Genomic DNA, 25,815 nt, shown 5'->3' on the forward strand with positions numbered 1-25,815 from the left:
GGATCCTCCCAGACCGGGGCACGAACCCACGTCCCCTGCATCGGCAGGCGGACTCTCAACCACTGCGCCACCAGGGAAGCCCCAACCCAACCATTTTTAATGCCATTTTCACACCAAAATGGAGAAACTTCTGATATAACATTTATGATACACATTTACTTATTTATTGGTTATTTATTCTTCTGTCTACTCTCATAGGAATGAAAGTCCATGATGGCAGGACTTTGTTAATATCTAGAACAGTCTCTGGCACTTAGTAAGCACCTAATAACTGTCTGTTGAAGGAAGGGGGGAAGTGCCACGTCACAACCATCTCTTCTCTGCCACCAACTAGGGAACCCCACCAAAACCACCACCAACTTACCAAGACTTCCTAACGGCTTCACAAGGACATCTAGGACAATGATGCTTCATTCTGGCTTGCTGGCGAACCCACTGGGCAGGAAGCCTCAGGATAAGTGACAGGTAGGTCTTAGTGTTGCTCTTGACCAATGACAAGGTTTCAGGCTGCCCAGGAATCTGCATTTTAACAAGCATCCCAGGTGATTTTATGCATAATAAAAAAAATCACACCATGGACATTTCCTTCATCCGTGGAGCACAATCTCAGAGGCTATTATAAAAATCTTTCACAGTATGGAATAAAAATGTTTCTGTCTCACATGGCCTCCTTGGACTTAGATGGAATCTAGAGGAAGCACTGGGTAGAAGACACAGTATTAGGCTTGGATTCAAATCCATTTTCTATACCAACTAGCCATGATCTTGGGAAAGATATCATCTGCAAAAATGGGAGAATGGGAAAAGGAGAGGTTAGGCTCAGTACTCTCTAGTGTAGTCTGAATATTTTAAGACCTTTTTTCATATCATAATGGGAAAGGCCTAGTAAGACTACCTTTCCTGGCCCTTCCCACTAACTGGGCAAGCCCACCAGAGCCACTGACCACTTACTAAGACTTCACAATGGTTTGATAACCATGTTCAGGATGCTGATTTGAGTCTCTTCCAATTCTCTAGTAACCTCACTGGGCCAGGCAGGGCTCAATATACCTCTTCACCAGTGGCATGGTCTCTGATCGAGTTTGGTGTCACCTGTAGGATAGGGAGAAGGAAGAAGAAACAAATGTAAGAACAGTTAAGTATGAGATCTAGCTTTAATTTTACTTTACCATAGTCAAGTCATCCAGTCCACACCATGGACCTCAGATTACACTCTTGCTAAGCACTATTATTAGCATCACAATTATCTTTATCTGGCAAAGACTGTTGCAACGCAAACAATTATTATTTAATAAGGATTCTTGCCTCTATTTTAAATTAGATAACTTGGGTACAGAGGCACCAAGTAACTATACCAAACTGTTAGAACTCAGATCTGAACTAATGCTGATCCTCCTAGCTACCTACCCTCTTTAGACCTCAATCAATATCCTATCTTTGAATGGAGGTAAACTTGGTATCTTAGGGGCCTTTCTATGTCTGGCAATTATGACCCTTTATTCCATACTCCTGACTAAAAGGCCCCCCTAAAAGTGAACTAAATCTCCATCTACTCATCATATGGCATTTAGTTCACACTGATGAGGAAAGGTAACAAAACCCTGGGCTCTGGACCAAGGCCTGTCATTTACAATCTCAACTCCCACCAGGACTCACTTTACCCATACTTGAAAAGTAATAGAACATATCTTGTCCCTTATCAGCTGTGTGGGTTACCAAAAAGATCACAAGGAGCTAGGTAGGCCCGTGGCTAGTCCCCTACCTCCAAGCCTCAACCACGAGGAGGAATGGGGCTCTGAGACCTAAGACCCACACAGGACAAGCCAAAGACCCTCAAAGGGTCTTTAAGGAAGCAGCCTTCTGCCTCTAAGTTTCCCAGTCCCTAGCTGCTTAGCATGAAAAGCAACCCAGAAATCTAGCAATTCAGTGATGGCCCAAAGCCCAGGCTATTAATTATTATCATTAGATGCTGGCAGCACCAACTAGTGCAACTAGGTTTCCTGTTATTGCAGTGAGATGCAAGCAACCCTCAAACCCCAGGAAGACCCAAGGAGCAGTTTCTCAGGGCTCATTTTTAACTGTTTCACCCACAGTGAAATATAATAGTGTCTTATAATCTACTACTGATCATGAGACCCAGGAGAAAGCTCCCCCACCATAGGTGGGGAAGATTCATAATGCCAAGTGGTATGTGTTGGGGGCAGGGGGGAGGTGAGGAGGCAGCCTTGATGGGTTTGAGCCTTCTCTTTATTGGATAAAGTAAAGCAGCCGTTACTAGAGCAAGATCTGAACACCCATAAGCAGCTGCTGCCACCAGCAATTATTTAGCCTATGAAAGCCCAGAGGGACATGGGTGGGAAAGGAATGTGTACAGGGTCTAATTGGGAAATAAACAGTAAGTGTCAAGCCTGATGCGTGAAATGCCTGCACTAAGGAGCCAAGAACAGTTAGTAGTTAAGCTAGTGCCTTTCTCTAAAGACAGAGATCTTATTTCCACCATGCCCTACTCCCACCCGGCCCAGTTCTTTTCCAAACTAAACTGCTCCAGTTTCCAGCCCCCTGAACCAACCCATTTATTCCACTTCTGTTCAGGTCAGCATATTTCAAAATGGAAACCGTTTCAATGTTTGTCTTAACTTTCAAAGTCATAAACACACGCTGTGAAAAAAAAATTCCAGAAATACATTAAGAATACATAGAAAGTAAAAATCACAAAATCCCAGAAAGTTTAACACTTGGGGTATATGCTTCCAATTACTTTTATGTACGTGTACAAACATGAATTTTTATTTAATAAAAATTAGATGAAACCATAGCCTTTCTTTCAATTAATATACTGGGTACATCTTTCCAAGCCATATACTCATCTATAAGACTATTTTCATTTTTAATGCCTAAGCTGTATTATTACATGAATACACCAAAATTTATCTATTCAAATTCCTAGTTAGGGATAGGTAAGTTTTTCTATTTTTTTTTTTACTGCTATGAACATTGTGAACATTCCATACCTAAATCTTTTAAAATATACTTAGAACATTTAAAAAAATATTTAGAATATATTTAGAATATTTAGGGGTATATCCCTAGAAATGAAATTGCTGGGTCAAAGGGCATGCAATATTTATTCTGCCCACTAATATATATTGCCAAATTGCTCCTAAAGGATTACACTAAAATTGGACATATCTCACCAACACTAGTATAACATTTTTAAATCTTTGCCCATGTGATAGGTGTTAAATGTAATACTGCATTTTTTATTAATACAGACATTTTTTACTAGGAGAATTACAAAGATGAGTAAGACATGGCCTCTGCCCTTGAACTTAAATGAAGGGAGATAGACACAAACAGGTAACATGTACCATTATCATATTCATGATAAAGATAAATAAGATTTCAGTTCATGGTGCTTCCTTTGACTCTGTGGCTAATGCTGACAGAAAAGGTCCAAAAGAATATTATTAGACAGTAGTCCAAATTAAAAATCCATTTACTAAAATTCCAAAGAGTTGTGTTAATGCTATCACATCAGTGGCACTTCGATATCACTTTGTTGTTTCTCCTTCATCAATTCTTAAAGGAAAGAACCAAGCAGAAGCAGCTCAGAAAACCAGCTGCCCTCCACCCCCCAAAGCCAGTGAAGTGAATGAAGTGCAGGGCAGTATATTATTGGAAGGATTTACTGACACTGGATCTGGACTTCCATTTTTCCTTCGCCTATTATTTCCAGTAAACAACAGTGAGCTGCAGCCATTTTCTTTCAGAAACAAAATGTCTTCTCTCCCTAGTACTCTTACTCCCAGGCAGATCTGCTTGTACGTAGTTAGGCTGCAGTTTCCATACCATCTTGGAAAATACAGATAAGAATCAAAAGAGATTATTTTTCTGCACCATGATGGGTCAGATACAGATGAAATCAAAATGGATGACAACACAAGTACTTTAAAAACCCACCCAACAAAGATGGACAAATATGCAATAAAGCAGATACTGCAAAATGTTAATTGTACCATCTAGGTGGTGAGTATATGGGTTTTCACTGTACAATTCTTTCAATTTTTCTGTATGAATATTTTCATAATAAAGTCCTGGGAAAAATCCAGCAAGTGGCTTGAAAATAACGCTGTAAGGCCTTTCCCTCCATTTTACTCCTAGAATGAGACTATCTGATGTTCTCTCCCTTTTGCTTTTTTAGATCTACATTTCTTACATCAGACTTGGAGCTCTCCAACTTTTTAATGAAGTGAAATGAATGACAATATACTCACAGACAGGTTACCAAGACAACGTGCGGTGGGTTAGAGAGGGTTGAGGGGAGGGCCCTAAGCTCTTGGAAGCGCAGGCTCACTAACTGTGTAAGTCTGAATAAGTGAATGTTTCAGAAATCCCATTTCTCAGTTTAAAAATTAGCATTCAGACCCTCGAAACATTCGCTTCAGCCTACCTTTCTGCTTTATCTCATATTAATTCCTTATTTTCCATATTCTCATTGCAAAGAGCTGTGTAGGAAGGAGGGGGGCAAGGGATAAGGCACCAAAGCATGAAATGTCCATATGCTTCAAGTTAGGATATAACAAAAGGAATTTTAATTTCTAGGGTTGAAGCTCGAAACTTGATGCTGAAGGACATCATATAACTGACTGACTGCAGGACCCTGGGGGAGGCCTTATAATCAGTCTCCTAGTTTGAAGTGTGTCCTGGCTGGCCCATCTGTAAAACAGGAAAAAGACTCATCATAAGTAATAATGAATGAAGTAAATAAATGAGTTTCTGAGATGCTAAAAGTTATCTCCGGTGAATGGAGAGGGGAATGAAACCATGACTGTTGAGTGATACTCCAAAAAGGGTAGGCAATCTTTTTCTAGGGCCAGCCTTTGTGGGTCACCATGTCTCTGATGTGGCTACTCAACTCTGCTGTTGTATGTAGGTCAAAGAGGCCACAGACAACACATCAACAAATGAGCACGGCTGTTTTCCAACAGAACTTTATTTGCAAAACCAGGCAGCCCATGGGCTGTATTTGCCCACCCCTGATCTAGAATGTGGAGCCCACATGGGAATACCATTTGGAGGATGACCTGAGGAGGAGTGAAAAGGGGATGAGTCTACAAATAGAAACCATTTAGCAAACACTAGACAGTGAGGATGAAGCTCCTGATCTGGCAGCTTTCACCCAGGTTCCACACCAAGGAAGAGACTGTCAGCAGTAGCAATAGTAGCAACATCTGTAAATACCAAGGACTGAAATCCAAACACAAAAATAGCATTATCTCATGAGAAACTCTTGAGAAGATATATACATAACTAGAAAGAAACAGCAAGTTTCTGACCACACGCATTTTGAAGAAAACAGTTGACAGTCCAGAGCCTGTGGAGATCACGTTAGCAGGCACACAATAAATGTTTGTTGATGAGTCATTCATTTATTCATCCAATAAACATTTACTGAGGCCTACTAATGTGCCAGGCTGGGCTCTGGAGATGAAGACACTGTCCCTGCCCTCAAGGAGCTCACAGTCTAACTGATAACATAGGAAGGGAGACAGGCATATACACAGACAATTACAATACAACCTGATAAGTGCTGTAACACTTATCAGGTTGTATTATAATGGCCGATGTAAAATTTCTTTCCAGGGGGTGCTGCTCCAGGCTGCTGCTGGCTGTAACATCAAGAGAGGGGAGGAACAAATTGTAGAAACCAAAGGTTAAATGCTGTCAGGCTATTTCTAATATCCAGGCTCTCCCTAACTCCTGATCATAAATGGATTTGGGAACTAGACACTGGCATGACATAAAATGGGACTCCCATCCTTAAGATAGGCACAGACCTCCAGTAAAGGACCTTCCCAATCACTTCCTCTACAACACAAGCTCTGCTGTTGTTGCTTTGTTTCATTTTGTTTTGTTTCATTTTGCTTATTATACATCTGTCAACCTCCCCACCACACGCATAAGCCTAGTTTAACATCTGCAACTAGCAAAATGCTGAAACATGGGAGCTTACAACTAACTGAATTAACCCAGTATAACTGGATAACAAAAAGCAGCAAGTAACAGCTCACTTGACACCTCTAAATCCAATAATCCCCCCTTCACTGACAAAATAAAAATTAGAATGTTACTAAGTATAAAAGAGATAGTATATAGATCATGGAGTGGGAATAATAATTTAGAAAGGTTTAACTAATAAATATAATTAAACAGATTATCTGAACCACAAATAACAGACTCAGTTTCAGGAAACCAAAATAAGATACCTTATCCCCCCCTAAAACCTTTGAGAATATATAATCTAAATCACCTCCATATTATAAATAAGAAAAATGAAACAGAGAGGTAACACACTCTTCTCACCACCTTCTCAAAATTCGGTGAGAGGTAGTTAAGAGACTCCTTGAGGAAAGATTACTAGCATTAACTGGTCATTTGGTTCAGATCATTTTATACAAAGATAGGATGGAATTTTTGTGTGTCACATACTGTTTCTTAATAAGGCCTAGGTTTTTAATGGGTCTTCTGTCTCTGCAACAGCAAATTGAGCTGATGACATCAATAAATTGTTTCTGCTTACACTGAGATCCCTGTCTTGGGACCCAATGTCTCTGAGGCCACTATTTTGTATGCTTAACATACTATTTTCCCCTAAAGTCATTACACTGCTCTTATCTGCCCTGTTTCATTCTGCCAATTGTCAGCCCACAGGCACCATGTCTTCTCAGGTGTTGTGGCTTGTTCCTATTACCATTTTACATCTCCAAAGAGTTCCGTGTTATCTACAAATGTGAACATTCCACTATGTCCATATCTTCCCCCAGATCACTCATAAATATTCAAAAGAACATCAGTCCCCGAATGGATGGGGGGAGGGGGACTACTACTGTTTTGTGTCTTGTCTACTTGGTTGCCATGTCTTATTAAGGACAAAATGTTGCCACGTCTTCTCCCCACACCCATAACGAGGGAGCATCACTGCTGTGAAGCAAACAGTGCTTTCCTTTTAGATGAAAAGAAATGGTTATATATTTAAAGAACAAATAAATGTTATCTCAAAATGGCTACCAAGAATTTGACATGTATTCCATGCAGCAGTTGTCTTTGGAATCACAAACATTTCTTCATACTCAATGACAACAAACATATACCAGGAGTGTATGTGCAACAAATGAGGTTTGTCATTTGCAACAAATGACAAGGGGTAATAGATTCTCATACAGAACACATAATATAGAGCTCTTACAAATAGATAACATTCAGACCCCAAGTCGAATAGTTCACAAAAGGAAATAGGAGCTAACAATTAACATTTAAGAGTCCAGCCTCACCAATAATCAGAGAAATGTACCATAAATCAAAGATACCATTCTTTTACATATAAAGTAAGTAAAAAAAAATTTTATGTACCTAAATGACTGGGTACAAAAATTGACAACGTTTGGAATGCTATTATGGCAGGTCTTCACAATGTTCAAACTTTTTGATGAATAATGCTAATTCTGAACTCTGTTCTATAAAGAAATAACTCAAAATAGATAAACAATAAAAACTAAATGAAAAGACATTAATTACATAATTTAAAATACTGAAAATCTTAAGCTACTTCCATACAACAAAATATCATGAAACCATTCCATGACAATCACAGCAATGTTTAACATGGAAAAATGCACATTATAAACACAAAACACCATATAAAATAGTAGAAATATGTGATCACTGTAGAAAAATGCAGAAAGAATGAAAAAAAGTGAACACATTTATTAACACTGGTTATCTCTGGGTGGTGAAATTATGGATCTTTTTCCCTCATACTTGATGGTTATCTTCAGATGAAGCTACAATGGGTAATTACCAAATTTCTACATTGAGGGAACTATTCAAACTTAATGGAAGAAAAATCACAAAACAGAAGATAGAGTGATTTGAGCACAATTTCAAATTTCTACTAACCAAAAATTTAGAAACAAAAATTAAAAGGCAAACAATAACCTGTAGTACACATTTCTAACATTACAGAAATCTGAGTAACAGCCTTTATTTACAAAACACATTCAAATAGATAACAATAATAAACGCTAAACTAAAAACTCCAACAGATAAATCATTATAAGACATGAACTAACATCACATAGAAGAAAATAAAACTGCTAAGAAACATATAGAGGAAAACAGAACCCAAACTTACAACCAAAGAAATGCAAAATTAAATACTGGGTTTTTTTATCCATTAAAATAATGTTTTTAATAAATACTATTCAATGCTTGTGTGGGTAAAAATTGGTACAACCTTTTCAGGAAGAAACTTGACAATACATTAAAAATGTTCATACCCTTTGACACAGTAATTCCGCTTCAATGAATCTATCCCAACCAAATAAAAAAAGAAATCCATGTATTCTCTGTCTTTTACTATAAGAAAGAAAAGCAGTACCCTCTCCTTTACTATTGAACCTTGGTATTAACACACCAAAATATTAATAATGGGTAAGGAAAAAATCTCTACTGCGGTAAACGACTGGTTGTCTCAAAGCGTCAGACCAGATCTCAAATCAGGCAAAACAAGAAGGGTGTGTCCAGCCTGCCGCAGTCGGCCATTTTAAACCCTCTGCAGAACAAAAAGCACAGAAGACAAGGGTAGGTAAGGATGGCCACCCCACTAGGCTCCAAACCAATTCTTTACTTTTTGTCTTCAACATATGTAACCCTGTACAATGCACTGAGTAAAAATCAGGAAACAGGTCTCCTTTCTTAAACAGCATAGATAAGTTACAAATAAAATTTGAAACCATAAAAGAAGGGTCCTCTAAATTTGCCCCATCATTTTGGTGGATAAATATAATGTTTAAGAGCACAGGATTCCGAAGCCACAGTACCTGGATAAAAATCCAGTCTCAGTCATTCAAATGGATATAAAGCCTTGGATTTACTTTACCTGTGTCCCTCAAATTTCTCATTTGTAAAAGATGAATAACGGTACTGCTATTTCATAAGACTGTCCAGAGTACTAAATTAGTTAAGGCATGTGTAAAAGCATGTAGACTCAGTACTTGGCACACAGTTTAAGCTCCAAAGACGTTTAAGCATAATTATTATTATAGATAGGGAAACAGGCCCAGAGAAGGAAAATGACCGTATGAGATCACAGCTAGGATTACTGAAAAGACCTGTCTCAATTTTGAATCCTGTGCCCTTTCTTCTACATATCTAACTGCTAAATTACTAGCTTTAGCAATTAACAGTAGATCCTTACTGACAGCCCTCTAAGAGCCATGACAGTGCTGCTGCCTAAAAAAAAAATAGTCCCCCTAGACGAAACCGTGCTCAAAGTTCTACAGAAAAAAATAATTTAGAAGAAAGGGTGTGAACCCAGGTCACCTTCATACCACCATTATCATTTGCCTAAATCCTAGGTTTAAAGCAAAGTGGAACAAGCACTTGGAAACAGCCAAACCCTCACCCCTAAAACCTCAAGGGGAGAAAACCAAGGGCTTCTGACCATCAGTAGGTTCTCACAATATTGCAACCGCTGGGCTCTGCTACTCTGATGGAATAAGAGAATGTGTCCAGAGCCAAGGACACCGGCCCACGATCTGCAAGTCCGACAGAGAGCCCTCCAGAGGCGTACTGCCCGAATGTGGCCTTGTCTCCAAGTGCTCCCGTTTTACGCATTTCCTACACACAGCCTGCTGCCGTAACCTTTTGTAAAGTCATCATCGCCTCCGCATTTTTAAACCCACATTATCTATAGGCCAGAGAGGGGCTAAGATTCTGGGTTATTATTTGGTGGATATGGCCACAGCCTAAGACAACTCCAACTCAGGCTAACCCCCCTCACCCAACTAGAAAGGTCGATCTGCTTCTGCAGGTCCTCCTAGCCCAAGATGGCCAAGCAAAAAGACAACTTACCTCCCCCCTCGCCATTTTGCAATCTTAATTACACGTACGCTGCGCGCCTCCCCTCCCCGTCATTCCGTTTGAAATACGCATGCGCGCCTCTTCCCTCCTCCCGTTAAAGCCAACCGTCACAAAGTCCTCTCGAATGCGCATGCGCACCTTCACTCTTCTCTTCCGCGCCTATCAACTACCAGCAACTCTGCTTTCCTAAATACGCATTCGACCCACCCCCCTACCCCAAGCCTTACGCGTGCGTACCTCCCGCTCTCCCCAGTGGAAGCCCCCCACCCCGCATCCCCCCACAGACATCAGACCTCAAATACAGTGGACCCTCCGCGGATACGGAGGACTGACGATACTATGCCGTTCTATATAGGAGACTTGAGCATCCACGGATTTTGGTTATCAGCGGGGGTCCTGCAACCAATCCTCCGCGGTTACCAAAGGACGACTGCATACCTGCACGCTACCGCGCCGCGCATCCCCACACTCTCAAATACACGTGCGCACCGCGTCTGTCCTCCCACCTCAGTTTTTTATATAAAAGTGCCTGATGATATCTGGATGTGTTTCTCGCTATAGTTGTGCCCCAGTGCTCAATCAAGGAGAGCCATTACCAGCCTTCCCTAATGGGGGTAAGTGTGATAAACTAGGAAGTGGAATACGGGAAAGACGTCATTGCTTGCAGAGCAGATGCCAGATCTAGATAGAATCCGCCCCGACCCTCAGGGAGGGGCTTAGAGTACCCTCGGATTCCGTAAAAAAGAGCCACCACCCTAAACAAAGGCAAAGAAAGCTCTCATAATCTCCTAGTCCTACAACCCCGACCTTTAAATACACCTTCTACTGCATATGAGGAACTCCAAAAAATTTTAAAGCAAGGAACGTTATGGAAAATGCCGACGCCCAGGTGCCTCAACCCTGATTAATGGAAAGAAGTCTGTATTACTTTCACAATGGGAAGTATATGCTCAACATCCTTTTGTAGGTATGAGGCGCTTACTGTCCCCCATTTTTTCCTCTCGTGAACCGGGAGAACACACAAATTAAGGATCCCCCTGGGCCGAGTTCCCTCCGCCGCCCTCCATGTTCTTCCCCTATGTCGTTCCTTTACCTCCTGGCTGCATCGAAGGTCATAGCATGAATTCTTAGCGCCGGCCGTCCCAAGACAGGGCGAAGGGAGAGGCGGCACAGAGTTCGCGGCACCAGGGTGGCAAGAGCAGGCCAAGGTGGCAGTGGACAGCAGGCAGAGGACCAGCCGTACCTCCAGCCGCAGCGCAGATGCCCAGACAGCGCCGATGCCCAGACAGCGCCGCCTTTCCAGGATCGCCGCAGTGTGCTTCAGGCGCATGCGCTGAGCCCGCCCTCTTCTCCCCATCCCTCCACCCAGTCCCAGCTTTCCCCGAGTCTGACCCTCCGGTGTTCCCCCTCGCCCAGGTCCCTGGCCCATCCTGCTTCTTCAACCTTTCTTCCTCTTGGTTACACCCGTCTTCACCACCATCCTTCCCTCAGCCCATCTTCCTTCGTCAATCCCTCTTCTGTTCTTAGCCCACCATTTCATTGCCAGTCTCCCTGTTGGCTGCCTTTATTCGCTCTGTTATCCTTAGTGGCCTTACCCGTGTATTCTTGGCCTTGCCTGGTCTGCAGTCCTATTAGGCCTCTTACTCCTCCCCTTGTGTGTCTGATGTTGCAAATTGTAAAAAATACGGCAAAAAATGTTGTTTAAAAGATATTGTATCCGCACAATCTTCTCCAAAGAAGCTCTCAAGCTGAGCGCAACTAGCTAATGTTGGGCAAACAACGCCTGGTTAGTGATGAACCCACAGAGGAGACCCAGAGGCAGGGGACCAAAAGACCCTATGCACAGAGCAAAAAGGGAAAGAGTGTTCAATCAGTTTGGGGTAAGAAGGAGTATGCAACACCTTTTTCTTTCTCTTCACAACCCTGGTATTGTCTGAACATTAAAAATACTGTTCAGTGTCCTTTGGTGCTAGATGCAAGGCTTGTTCCTGTCTTCTGTGAGAAATTCACAAATTAATTTTAAGAGAAGTGGCATCATTTATTTAACAGGCTCTGAAATAGATTCCTTTTCGGATGTGAGGAGGAGAGAATACAAAATAACATTTTGTTTCTCATTATGATGTTTTACTTTGGTGGCTGGTTCTTCTTGCTTTCTAAGAAAGCCAGTTTGGAAATACCAAAAACTAAGAACCCACAATTCTATAAATTCTGAGACCCATAAAATGTGTACATCATCATCCTCTCTAATTGTTAGGAATGTCATATTAACATTATTTGGAGACATAATGGAAGATTCTTTTTTGCCTAATATGAACAAAAAGGTTATATACAGCAATGTGCAATATGCAGAAAGAAAAAAAAGAGAAAAATAGAAATGCTTGAAGTTATAGTAGTATAAGGAACCTCACTCCTAAATTAAAAGAATCATTTATGATTGCACAAAAGTTAAAAGGGAATTTTGGGAATTCCCTGACAGTCCAGTGGTTAGGACTCTGTACTTCCACTGCAGGAGGCATGGTTTCTGTCCCTGGTTGGGGAACTAAGATCCCACAAGCTGCCACAGCGTGGCGAAATAATAATAATAATAAAAGTGAATTTTGCCCACAATTCTACAGCACTATAACAAATGCTTTTATTTCTTTGTGTACTTTTTTTTGTTATAACAGTTCTATTGAGATATAATTCACATGTCATACAATTCACCAGCTTAACGTGTACAGTGCAATGGATTTTAGTATATTCACAGCTGTATGGCCATCACCACAATTTTAGAATTTTTCATCACCCCCAAATGAAACCTCATGTCCATTATCATATCTTTGTGTTCTTTCCATTTTTGCTTAAATATGTAATGTTTTAACATCGACATTTTAATAGATATAGTGTTGTTTTAAATATTTTGACATGGTCTTAATTATCATCTTTATCATTTTAACAAATGGACAACATTCCATTTTTTAAAGTATTCTAAAATTGAGGTCAGCACATAATAATTGCAGATGCAGTTATTCGCTCTTTCCACTTCTCTTCCCTTTGACAAAACTTCCCTAATCTACTATGTCCAATCTGAAGAGAAATTCAAGAAAGAGGCACAGCTTGTAAATCTTGAATGCTATAAAATACTTTGGGTCCTGGACCTACGCATTTGTCTGAACTTTGCATTTCCTCAGGGGTGGTAAAGAAAAAATCTGGAGACCTCTACTACCTCCACACTAACACTCTGAGGCTCTGATTCCCTTTTATTCCCCACCCAATACATTTTTTAGGAGAATCACCCTTTTTAGAAAATATGATGGTTAATTTTATGTGCCAGCTTGGCTGGGTCATGGTGCCCAGACACATGGCCAAATATTATTCTGGATATTTCTGTGAGGGTATTTTTAGATGAGATTAACATTTAAATCAGCGGACTTTGAGTAAAGCAGATTGTTTGCCATAATGTGGGTGGGCCTCATCCATCAGTTGAAGGCCTGAATAGAACAAAAGACTAACCTTCCCTGAGCAAGAGAGAATTCTGCCAGTGCACGGCCTTTGGACTTGAACTACAACACTGACTCTTCCCTAGGTCTTCAGCCTGCTAGCCCACCTTGCAGATTTTGGACTTCCCAGCCTCCATAATCAAGTGAACAAATTCCTTAAAATAAGTAAATGAATATTTATTTATATATTATATAAAAGATATATACATACATCCATAGATAGATAGATAATCTCTCTCAATAGACAGATAGATAAGAGATATCATGTTGGTTCTATTCCTGTTAAGAATCCAAATACAGAGGATCTCCTCAAACCTGTGAACACCCTGAATTGAGGTTGGGGTACAGGAATGAAAAATAGTCAAGAATACTCTATCAGTCCCTTGAATACAGCTTTGCCTTGCCAAATTGTACATTAACTAAATCTGACATGGGACTGGCCTTAATTCTGTAATAGCTAGCATTACAAGGATATAAAACTGAGGAAATAAGAGTGAAAATAAATGAAATAGAGAATAGAAAAACAATAGAGAAAGTCAACAAAACCAAAAGTTGGTTCTTTGAAAAGATCAGCAAAATTGAAAAAAAACCCTTCAGCTGGACTGATGAAGAAAAAGAGAGGTAAGAATCAAATTTCTAAAATCAGGAATGCAAGAGGGTTCATCAGTATTGACTTTACAGAAATAAAAGAAGTATAAGGAAATATGAACAACTGTATGCCAATAAATTAAATAACCTAGATGAAATAGACAAATTCTCAGAAAGACTCAAAGTGCCCAAAGTGCCTCAAGAAGAAACAGAAAATCGGAATATACCTATAACAAGTTAAGAGACTAAATTAGTAATTTTAAAACTTCTCAGGGGCTTCCCTGGTGGCTCAGTGGTTAAGAGTCCGCCTGCCGATGCGGGGGACACGGATTCTGGGAAGATTCCACATGCCGCGGAGCGGCTGGGCCCGTGAGCCATGGCCGTTGAGCCTGCGCATCCGGAACCTGTGCTCCGCAACGGGAGAGGCCACAACAGTGAGAAGCCCGCGTAACGCAAAAAAAAAAAAAAAAAAAAAAACTTCCCACAAGAAAAGCCCTGGCTAAAATAGCTTCACTAGTGAAATCTTGCAAACATTTAAAGGAGAAATAGTATAAATTCTTTACAAATTATTCCAAAAAATAGGAGAGATGGGAAGCCCTCCAAAATCATCCTTTGAGGTCAGTATTACTTTGAAATGACAACCAGACAGAGATATCACGAGAATAAACATTTAAAAACTTCTACAGATTAATATTCCTTATCAGTGTAGCTGCAAAAATCCTCAACAAAGTACTAGCAAACCAAATCCAATAGTAATAAAGGGCAAAACCACATGATCATCTGAATAGCCACAGAAGAATTTGACAAAATCCAATGCACTTACATGTTTTAAAAAAGTGCTTAATAAATTAGGAATAGGAAGGAACTTCCTCAACCTGATAAAGGGTATCTACCAAAAGCCCACAGCTGACATACTTAATGATGAGACTGAAAGCTTTCCCCTTAAGATCAGGAACAAGACAAGGATGTGCACTTTCACAACTTATATTCAAAAATCTACTGGCGGTTCTAGCAAATGCAAGAAGTCAAGGCAAACTCAAGAGATGCAAAAAAAGCATTTGACAAAATTCAATATGGCTCAGCCATGAGTAGCATTTACATAGTTATAATTATGTAAATGTTGGCTATTGACCCAATTAATATTAGGAGAAAGGTGCAAGGGCGGGAGGGTGAGTGGAATGCAAGCACATGAAGTGTACCAAAAGATGGTGTAGGTAAAAGAGGGCTAAATGTTCATTCTCTGAAATGGAAAATCATAGATACTGTCTAAAATTGAAACATCAAGAAGTCATAGCATAAGCATTATTTATAGTTATCAATCAAACTATGAGTAAAAATCATTTAGTGAATTGAAAGATTAATTTAATGGGTCACTACCAGCATTTTTTACACATATCCTCTATTGTGATGTAAAATGCATTTCTTCCTTCATGTCTCAATTAAACCTTTTTGAAAATCAATGCTTTAAACTATGGGCATGTATTACCTTAATATAACTATAAATCTAAACAGGGGTTTAAATATGATAGTTAATATGGCTACTTTAATAAACATATCAAATTTTAAAACGCAGAGATAATTTTTGCCATTTGAAACCATTTATGCTGCATCATTTAATTGTTTAGGAATAAAACTCATTCCACTACTCTATATGTGGCAACTGCTCATCCTCTTTGGCTATAACTTTTATTAATTTTTGAAAACATTTTTCTTTGTGGTTGCATTTATGAAACCAGTTGCACATTCCAATCAAGTCATATTGAAAATAAAGGGCAATTGCTACATTCATTATTCTCATGTCTATGTTTTACCAAATACATTTGTACTGGCTTCCTGAAAAAAATTCGCATGCAAAACATATAGCTAGCTAGTAACTTAAAGCAAAATATTTATTGTGGATTTTTAAAATTACACAACCTAAAGTCATTTCAAAAAATGTAAAATACGGAGAAGGAAAATAAGGAGAAAAAAGTCCTGTTCAATCTTATAGCCCCAAAATAGCTACAGTTGGATTTCTATATCTATATAAGTGGACATGTCCATAAATCCTTATGAGCTTTATATAATAAATAATTTAGAAAACAGAGAGGAAATTTGTCCAATATTTAAATTAAGATTTTGTAATTTATTTTCCAAAGAACATCATATTCTTTATACTGAGTGCTTCAATTATGTTGTTTTACAACTTAAATGGTGGTGATTATGTTGAAAACTAAGATTCCTGAAATAAAACAGGCTAAATTGTGAGTAAATCTCCCTGTAGCATTTTACAGACTTTTTTTCTATCTTATGTATCTCATATCTTTATGGACATTTGTATTTTATTTTTTAACCACCCCCAAATGGGTTACTCTAATTTGTTATAATTTCTTTCATTTACTGGATTAGATACATCTCACACATATCTTCCCTATGTCCAAAGCGCATATATAAAAACTGGTCATCAGGCTTCCCTGGTGGCGCAGTGGTTGAGAGTCCGCCTGCCGATGCAGGGGACACGGGTTCGTGCCCCGGTCCGGGAAGATCCCACATGCCGCAGAGCGGCTGGGCCCGTGAGCCATGGCCGCTGAGCCTGCGCGTCCAGAGCCTGTGCTCTGCAACGGGAGAGGCCACAACGGTGAGAGGCCCGCGTAACGCAAAAAAAAAAACAAAAAAAAAACAATCGTCATCTACTAGACCACAAAGAAGGCTTAAGCCTTAATTATAAGAAATCCTACAAGGCACATTTTCTGAACAAGAACGGATTCAAACTCAAACTAAACGACCCAAGAAGTGTTTATTTAACACACAAAAACAAAAATAAACAAACAAAAAACGGAAAACGCCCCTGAGACGGGCTTTGGGCTTCAAGGACAGGAGGAAAGTCAGGCGGGAAGGAGCTGACTGCTAGAACGCCTGTGACACAAGAAGGGGGCTGTGCGCAAACCCTGTGTGACGTCACTGAGGCCCCTCGAGAAAAACAGCCACTTCTGTCTAAACCTCCGTAAGGGGAGTTTTGTCGGGGCTTCCGGGGCAGCAGTGGGACCGCTCACCTGAAGATCTCACTGCAGCCATGAACAGTAAGGAATGCTTCAAGTGTGGACACTCTGGCCCTAAAGGAGGAGGAGCTCGAGGGCGCGGAGCTAGAGGTGGTGGCCGAGGTGCTCAGTGTAGTTCTGCCACTCTACCTGTCATCTGTTACCCCTGCAGTGAGTCTGGTCATCATGCTAAGAACTGTAACCTTCTCGATGACATCTGCTACAACTGTGGGACAAGTGGCCACATCGCCAAAGACTGTGTTAAGCCTAAGCGAAAGAGACAGCAGTGCTGTTACACCTGTGGCAGACCAGGGCATCTGGCCCGTGATTGTGACCATCAGGAGGGGCAGAAGTGCTACTCTTGTGGCAAATATGGACACATTCAGAAACACTGCGCCCGAGTCAAGTGCTACCGTTGTGGCGAGACCAGCCACATGGCCATCAACTGCGAGGTCAACTGCTACCTCTGGGCGAACCTGGACATCTAGGCCGGGAATGCCCCATTGAGGCTACCGCTTAACTTTTCCCTTTGTTCCCCCCCACCCCTACTCCTTTTGCTGCGTGATAATTGTGTTATTTTCTCTGAAACCTCTTCTCTGACCAAAGGTTGATAGACTGAGGCTACTCTCAGGCCAGTGAGCTTTAATTACAAAGGTAAAAGAGGAAAGGGCTGGGAAAAAAATCTCAGAAAAAGTTATTCACTTGTAGATGTCTTATAGTTAATGTGTTTCTGCACCACTGATTACTCTGGTCATTGAACATCCTGAGCATTAGGCAGTTTCTAGATTCTTTGGAGGCATTTTGATTTAACATTTAATTAAGAGCTACTGTGTGCCAGCCACTGCCAGAAAAGCTGGAGAAATATCTGTGAACAAATCAGACCAAGTTTGCAAACACAAGCCTAGAATCTATTAACAAGTAAAATAGTGTGTCAGATAAAGATAAATTGCTATAGAGAAAAAAAGGAACACCAGGTAAAAGGACAGAGAATGTGTGTGGGGGGCGACCTATGTTTCTGTCTTAGATACACAAGGCACCCTGAGGAGGCGACATGTCCTCAGAGATTCATTGCACAAATAAAGCTGATTCTAGAAATGTCTGTGACTTTGCCAAAGTAACTTTATTATATATCGATTGTTTTGATTTATTTGACTTCATTACCTCTTAAATAACACTGAAAGACATCTCTATCTGGTCTTACAGAGAGTGTATAGTTTACGAAAATAAAACAGAAAAATATGTATAACGTGTATAAGTAGCTTTGAGAGAGAGCAATGAGAAAACAACGAAACAAAAAAACCTTAGCAGCAAATTGTGGACATAAAGATATTGGTGATAAAGTTTGGACTTACATATTTTTAAAAATCTAAGAAAAAAGGTATAAACATTAAGATTAAACATAGATGGGGCTTTTGTAATTTCAAAAACACACATTTTCACAGGTATGAAAATTATATTTATGTTTAGGAATTTCCGAAAAATGTGTTTTCCCAGATATGAATACATTCAATTTCATATGCTGTGACCCATTTTAAAAAATCAGATCTGAAAAACAACTGAAGTTCTATAAAATAGAAAAGGCAATTTAAATTCTAAATAAATCCTGGGATGGGGAGAGGTAACTGTTGTGTCAAGAGAAAATTGAAGTTGTAATGAAAAGTGATTTACAAAATAACAGTAATGACAATACTACATATCAAACCTAGGATGTGATAGAATTTATAGCAGAAAAGATAGTGTAGAGGGTATAGTTTTTGATCCATAAACTCAAACCCGGTAAAAGAAATGTAACTGGTTTTATAATTGAAGACGCATTCTTTTATGAACCTCCATAAGACTTGATGTGTGACCCTTCATCCCCATCTGAAAGACCCTTTCAATTCAGCTGAGTTTCAATTTCTGTGACCCTCTTGGGCTCCTAGAAATTGATTCTGTCACTCTGTGCTATCTCAACAAGATAAACTCAGTCACACTCCCAGCCCCTAAACGGGGCAATCTCAGTCCAGTCTGCCAAGACACAGTTGGAAACTCCTATATCACACTAAGCCAAACAAATTCTTGAGTCTCATCATAGTGCTGAACTCTATTTAGGAAAGAAGGATCACAGGAATCTGCTTTTGAATCCCCCCAAACCATCTGGCATTTCATTTCCCATGCCCTCAGGAGTTTGGCCCAGAGTTGGAGGGGGAAAAGAGGCTATGTCCCTTTACTAAGGACACACACAGCATTGAAGTCCTCTTTACATTCCCTTTAGGCATTTTTTCTAGTCTAGAGGAAAGGAAGTCTTATTTTGACTCACCTGTACCCTGTGCCAGAAGTTACAAAGTGGTAGCCCTCTTACTGAATCAGGTACACAATATGTTTAGTTTGACCTGAACATTGTTTAACAACATTCATTAATTAGATGCCAACATTTAAAAATTGGAACATTTCCAATGGAAATTCTTTTTCTTCTTTCTGGAATAAAACGAAAGATCAGGAAGCAATAGGCACCAATTTCTGTGTGGAAACTTTCAGCTGGAGGTGAGTAGTACTTTCTCCCTACAGACAAGTCACAAGTTCCCTCTTTAACGTAAAAGAAAATGAGGAAGGAATTTAAACATTTTACTACAAAAAAATCAACTAAACACAAAAGAAGATAGTAATGTAGGGAAATGAGGGACAAAGCTATAAGGCATACAGAAAACAAATTGCAAAATGACAGAAGTCCTTCCTTATCAGTAATTACTTCAACTGTAAATGGATTAGACTCTCCAATGAAAAGACAGATATTGAAAGAATGGATAAAAACACATGATCCAACTGTATACCATCTATAAGAGACTCATTTTAGATCCAAAAACACAAATACATTGAAAGTGAAAGGACGGGGAAAAAAATTCCACGCAAATTGTAACCAAAAGAGAGCAGAGGTGGCTATACTAATATTAGCCAAAATAGACTTTAAATCAAAAAAGTTTACTAGAGTCAAAGAAGGACATTATGTATTAATAAAAGTTTCAATAGTTATACCTATTGGCCAGGATATGGAGAGATGAGAACCCCATACACTGCTATTGGAAGCAGAAAATTTGTATAACATTTCTGGAAGGCAATTTGGCATTATAGATCAAAAACCTTTAAAAAGTCCTTATCCTTTGAAATAGAAATTAAAGTTCTAGAAATTTAAGAGACTGATCATGGATATCTACTCAAATATATATTAAAAATAGTGTTCACCTCAACATTATTTATTGCAGTGATACATAAGAAACATTTATCTTCAAAGGGTAGGGAATTTAAAATATGACACATGTATAAGATAAAATACCTTGCTGCCACTAAAAATCATAGTATAGCAGAATGTTTATCGACACAGAGAAATGATCAGGCTACTAAATAATACATACAGTGTAACATAGGTAGTTCTTCCTATTATAAAAGCTCTGAGCACATTGTACTTTCTAAAACAAGAGTAAACACCAAAAATAAATTTAAAAATTTAAACTTTCTAGCTATTTTAAAATTTATAAATCATTTACTAAATAACTGTAGTTTCCAAAAGGTAATTACAATTACAGTTGCCAGCAATTTAGAAGATGGAAACAAAATTTATGGACTCCAGTCAAAAATAGTATTCAAAAGCCAAATATTTTATTACATTATAATTCAGGAAGATTTTTTTTAAAACTTAGACAAAGCTGCAGAAATTAGAGCAATGAAAAAAAGATTAAAACCAAAAAGTTCAAAAAACAAGTGAATTAGACAAAACAATTGATAAACAAAAAATCAGCGTCTTTGAACAAAATAAATATATTTAAAATAGAAAAACCTGAGGCACGTGTACTTTTTTAAAGGGAAGGAATGCATAAATATACAAATTAAGAATGTGAAAAGGTATTTAGGGGAAAAAAGCCAGAGCCAGTGAGGTAGTTTATCATAATTGTAAAAGAGCATAGACTTTGGAATTATACAGACCTGAGTTAAGTCCTTGCTCTACTCTGTGACCTTAGGCAAGTCTCAATCCCTGTGAGACTATATTCTTATCTGTAAAATAAATAACACCACAAAGGGTCATTTTAAGAGTTACTTGAGGGCTTCGTTGGTGTCGCAGTGGTTGAGAGTCCGCCTACGGATGCGCAGGGGACACGGGTTTGTGCCCCGGTCCGGGAAGATCCCACGTGCCGCGGAGCGGCTGGGCCCATGAGCCATGGCCGCTGAGCTTGCGCGTCCGGTGCCTGTGCTCCGCAACGGGAGAGGCCACAACAGTGAGAGGCCCGCGTACCTCAAAAAAAAAAAAACCAGTTACTTGAGATTTTATATGTCAAATGCTTGGCACAATGTCTGGTACATGGTAAAAATTCAACACACAAAAGCTGTTATTATATGTAGCAGACTGCTTTTAAAATTATGAGAGCAGTGATTATAATTTTACTCTTAATTCACTTTAATATCAATGAATATACATTACTAAAAATGGCAAATTATGCAAATAGTGTGAGTATTACTACTAAGTTGATTATTGCCACTATTAAAATGATATAGCTCAGATGGTTTTAGGGTTATTTCATAAGAAAAAATAATTACCAGCTAATTATTGACTATTCCAGAGCATAAGAGAGACAGCACACTAATTTTCTATAAAGCTAGTATATCTATAAAGCTAGCATAGAAAATTTTAGCAAATGCTAGTAGAAAAATTTTTTAAACTCTGCAGACTAATCTTATTTATGAATACTAGTACAAAAATTCTAAATAAAATTACTAGAGTACAAGTTAGAAATTTCTTAGTTATAAGTGGCATACAATTCTATACTACTAAAACCTGGCTTAAGCAGAAGGGGGATTCAGGGTTGCATGTAATGAAGTAGGGGTAGGTGAGGCTTCGGGCGTGACTAAAAACAGAAATTCAAACTGTCAGGATCAGTTTTTCTGTTTCTCCATCTCTCAGTTATACTTCTGCATTGAGTAAAAGCTGAATAGGTAATTCAAACCAAGCTGCTTACTATAGACAACTTTAAAAGCTGGTCAAAATATAAAGCATCATCACTGTAAAAGTATCACAGAGCTAACAAGATAGTGAGGAACTGCTGGAATGAAATTCTGGGAAAAGACAGGAATCCTGAAAAGTGGAGGTGGACCTATCAATTAGGTTTACCTCTGTTCTGCTTACATTTGCCAAAGCAAAGAGGTACCTAAGATGCTGGACTGTGCCTTTTGAGGTTTGGGGACAAATGGGACAAATGTTGGAGTTCAGGGCACACTGAGGATGAGAACTCTGGTAAACTATAGCCCATTTGTTTTGCCAGGAAGGCAGAAACCACTTCACGTATTTACAACAGGAGGAACATATTGCAGGGAACTGGCACACTGGTGATGGAGGATCTGAAATCCAAATGGGATACCATAGATTAATAAGAGCAAGATGCCACAATCTTTTCTGGGTTGGAGATACAGAAGTAAGAGGCAATGTCACTGGAGCTCAGGGGTCACCTAGTGGAAGCTAGAACTGTAGCAGGCCTGTCCAGTTGGAGCCACAGAGAAAATGGAGCCACTGCCAGAGAAGCTGCCCAAAGCAGAGAGAAATGCCCTGGCCTCTTTCTTCCTCCCAACCATGGAGGCTTTTCTCCAAGAGGCTGGGAGCCAGGGAAGGTAGAAGAAAAGTTTTGAAGGCAAACACGGCCAGGAGAGCACAGACCCCAAAAGCTGCACCCCAGGTATGAGAATGAACCAGAACTAAAGCATCCCCTTCCATTATAGCTTATTAAACTACTGTTCCATTTTAAATGCAGATGACTCAAGGCATCAAGTCACTATATTCATAGCAGAATACAAGTTAGAACATCTGGAACTATGTTAGAAGACATAGCTTTGTGATTGATAAGATGACTGGCCCAGTATCACACATTTTCCCCACCTTTGCTCCTGACTGTATATTCATAGAGCCGTGTATTTACCATGTTGCATCTTAGATATCCATAGAAAAAATTTCTCAGGGTTTTTTAAAGTTGCAATAAAAAACACACAACATAGGGACTTCCCTGGTGGCACAGTGGTTAAGAATCCGCCTGCCAATGCAGGGGACACGGGTTCGATCCCTGGTTCGGGAAGATCCCACATGCCATGGAGCAACGAAGCCCGTGTGCCACAGCTACTGAGCCTGCATGCCGCAACTACTGAGCCCGTGTGTTGCAACTACTGAAGCCTGCGCACCTAGAGCCCAAGCACCACACAAGAGAAGCCACTGCAATGAGAAGCCCACGCACTGCAACGAAGTGTAGCCTCCACTCGCCACAACTAGAGATAGCCCACGCACTGGAACAAAGACCCAACGCAGCCAAAAATAAATAAAATTTAAAAAAACCCACAACATAAAATTTACCATCTTAACCATTTTAACGGTGTATTTTAACTGTATAGTTCAGTAATGTTAAGTATATTCACTTTGTTGTACAACAGATCTTCAGAACTTTTTCATCTTACAAAACTGAAACTCCATATCCCTTAAACAAGAACTTTCCATTTCCCTCCTCCCCTCAGTCCCTAGTGACCACCATTTTACTTTCTGTTTCTGTGAATTCTCCAGAGATTTTATGTGCACACATGTGTGCACTCACATAAATGCAGACATTAAATCAAATATGATAAGATGTTAACATTTGTTGTATCCACATGGTGTCAATACAGAGTACATTGTACTATTTTTTTCAACTTTCTTCTGTGAAATTTTTCATAATAAAAAGATAAATAAAAAGTTATTAAATGATTAGGCAAAACAGAAATAGTAAATAAAAATAGGCATTTTCAGGCAAACAAAAACTGAAAGATTTTGCCACCAGATGTTCTGGAAGAGGGAAAACGATACCAGATAATAGGTCAACTATACAGGAAGTAATGAAGAGCAGTGTAAATGATGTATGCTGTTGTGGAAATAATAATGTCACTGATACTAGAGATGAGCATAATGTATTATTTGAGGGTAGAAATGACCCAGTTTTTAATTCAATGAATGCCTAAGATGAAGAAAGTTCTCTACATATGCTGGTGATGAAAAATCTTTGTGCTCTAAAGGTTGTGATTGCCCAAGCTTTTAGGATGAAGATGAAAACTTTTCAATGCTAAAATAATAGTAAAAGTATCATATGGCAGCTCCTCCAAAAATTAAAAATATTACCATATGATCCAGCAATTCCACTTTTGGGTATATATCGAAAAGAATTGAAAGTAGGGTCCTGAAGACATATTTGTACATAGCACATATAATTCGTAGCTGGGTTATTCACATTAGCCAAGAGGTAGAAGCAACCAAAGTGTCCATTGGCAGATGAATGGATAAACAAAATGTGGCATATACATGCTATGAAATATTATTCAGTCATAAAAAGGAAGGAAATTCTGACACTATAACATGAATGAAACTTAAAGATATTATGCTCAGTAAATAAGCCAGACACATAAGGACAAATATTGTATGATTCCACAGTATGAAAAGGCAACCTACAGAATGGGAGAAAATATTCGTAAACTATATCTGATAAGGGGTTAATAAAGTATATAAGGAACTTATACAATTAATTCAATAGCAAAAAGAATAACCTGATTAAAAAATGGGCAAAAGACTTGAATAGACATTTTTCCAAAGAAGATATACAAATGGTTAACAAGTATATGAAAAGGTGCTCAACATCACTAATCATCAGGGAAATGCAAATCAAAACCACAGTGAGATATCACCTCACATCTGTTAGAATGGCCAATATAAAAAAGACAAAAGAAAACAAGTATTGGTGAGAGAATGGAACCCTTGTACACTGTTGGAAATGTAAATTGCTACAGCCTTTATAGATACACTGTGGAGTTTCCTTAAAAAATTAAAAATAGAACTACTATATGATCCAGAAATCCCATTGCTGGATATATATCCAAGGGAAATAAAAACAGGATCTCAAAGAGATATCTGCACCCCCATGTCCATTGCAGCATTATTCACAATAGCCAATTTATGGAAACAATCTAAGTGCTATGATATCTATATATAAAAGGGAATATTATTCAGCTATGAAAAAGAAGGAAATCCTGCTGTTTGGGTCAACAAGGATGAACCTGGAAGGCATTATGCTAAGTGAGAAAAGCCAGATAGAGAAAGACAAATACTGGATGGTATCACCCATATGTGAAATCTAAAAAAAAGAAAAGAAAAGCTGAGCTAATAGAAATAGAGAGTAGAATATGTTACCAGGGGCTAGGAGGTGGGGGATAGGGGAGGATGTTGGACAAAGTGTACAAACATTTGGTCATAAGATGGGTAAGTTCTGAGGCTCTACCATACAGCATGGTAACTATAGTTAATACTACTGCATTGTATACTTGAATTTGCTAAGAGAGTAGATCTTAAGCATTCTTACACACAAGAAAGGTAACTGTGAGGTGATGTGTTAATAACTTGATTGTGGTAATCATTTCACAATGTGTGTATATATTAAATCACCAAGTTGTATACTTTAAATATATATAATTTTATTTGTCCATTATACCTCAATAAAGCTGGGAAAAATGGTTAAGATAGTAAATATTATTTTATATGCATACTACCACAATTAAAAATAAATAATAATAATAAACGTAATACTTCTAGTTGTATCTCTAGTAGTAAATATTGATTTGTTATTATTACTTAAACTATACATATTAAAAATATGTTGTATGTATGATATACTTCATGATAACAATTTTCAGAAAACTAATAATTTATAAAGATGCCAATTTTCCCTAATTTATAAATTTAACAGGATCCCAACAAATATAACTACATGGTTTCTTTATTTGATTGT

General features: G+C 38.8%; 1 protein-coding gene and 1 long non-coding RNA gene across 6 annotated transcripts in view; one reads left to right on the forward strand and one right to left on the reverse strand.

Moving 5' to 3' along the window:
- The window catches only part of LOC129391758 (uncharacterized), a 54,658-nt gene extending 43,450 nt beyond the window's left edge, over positions 1 to 11,208 (reverse strand). For 4 of the 5 annotated variants that reach the window (XR_008616426.1, XR_008616423.1, XR_008616425.1 and 1 more), the window contains exons 1-3: positions 11,015 to 11,208; positions 952 to 1,092; positions 365 to 519 (exon numbers count right to left, since the gene is read on the reverse strand). This is a non-coding gene — a long non-coding RNA (uncharacterized lncRNA). Of the gene's footprint in view, positions 1 to 364; positions 520 to 951; positions 1,093 to 9,912; positions 9,933 to 11,014 lie in introns of those variants that run through there. The other variant, XR_008616427.1, reaches the window with a different exon arrangement.
- Positions 11,209 to 17,040: 5,832 nt separating this feature from the next.
- Positions 17,041 to 17,525, forward strand: ZCCHC13 (zinc finger CCHC-type containing 13). Its single transcript, XM_024129452.1, is given in 2 exon segments — positions 17,041 to 17,467; positions 17,470 to 17,525. Coding segments are annotated over 2 exon segments (483 nt in total).
- Positions 17,526 to 25,815: the final 8,290 nt, after the last annotated feature.

This window comes from Physeter macrocephalus, chromosome 21, assembly GCF_002837175.3.
Source record: "Physeter macrocephalus isolate SW-GA chromosome 21, ASM283717v5, whole genome shotgun sequence".
NCBI lineage: Eukaryota > Metazoa > Chordata > Mammalia > Artiodactyla > Physeteridae > Physeter > Physeter macrocephalus.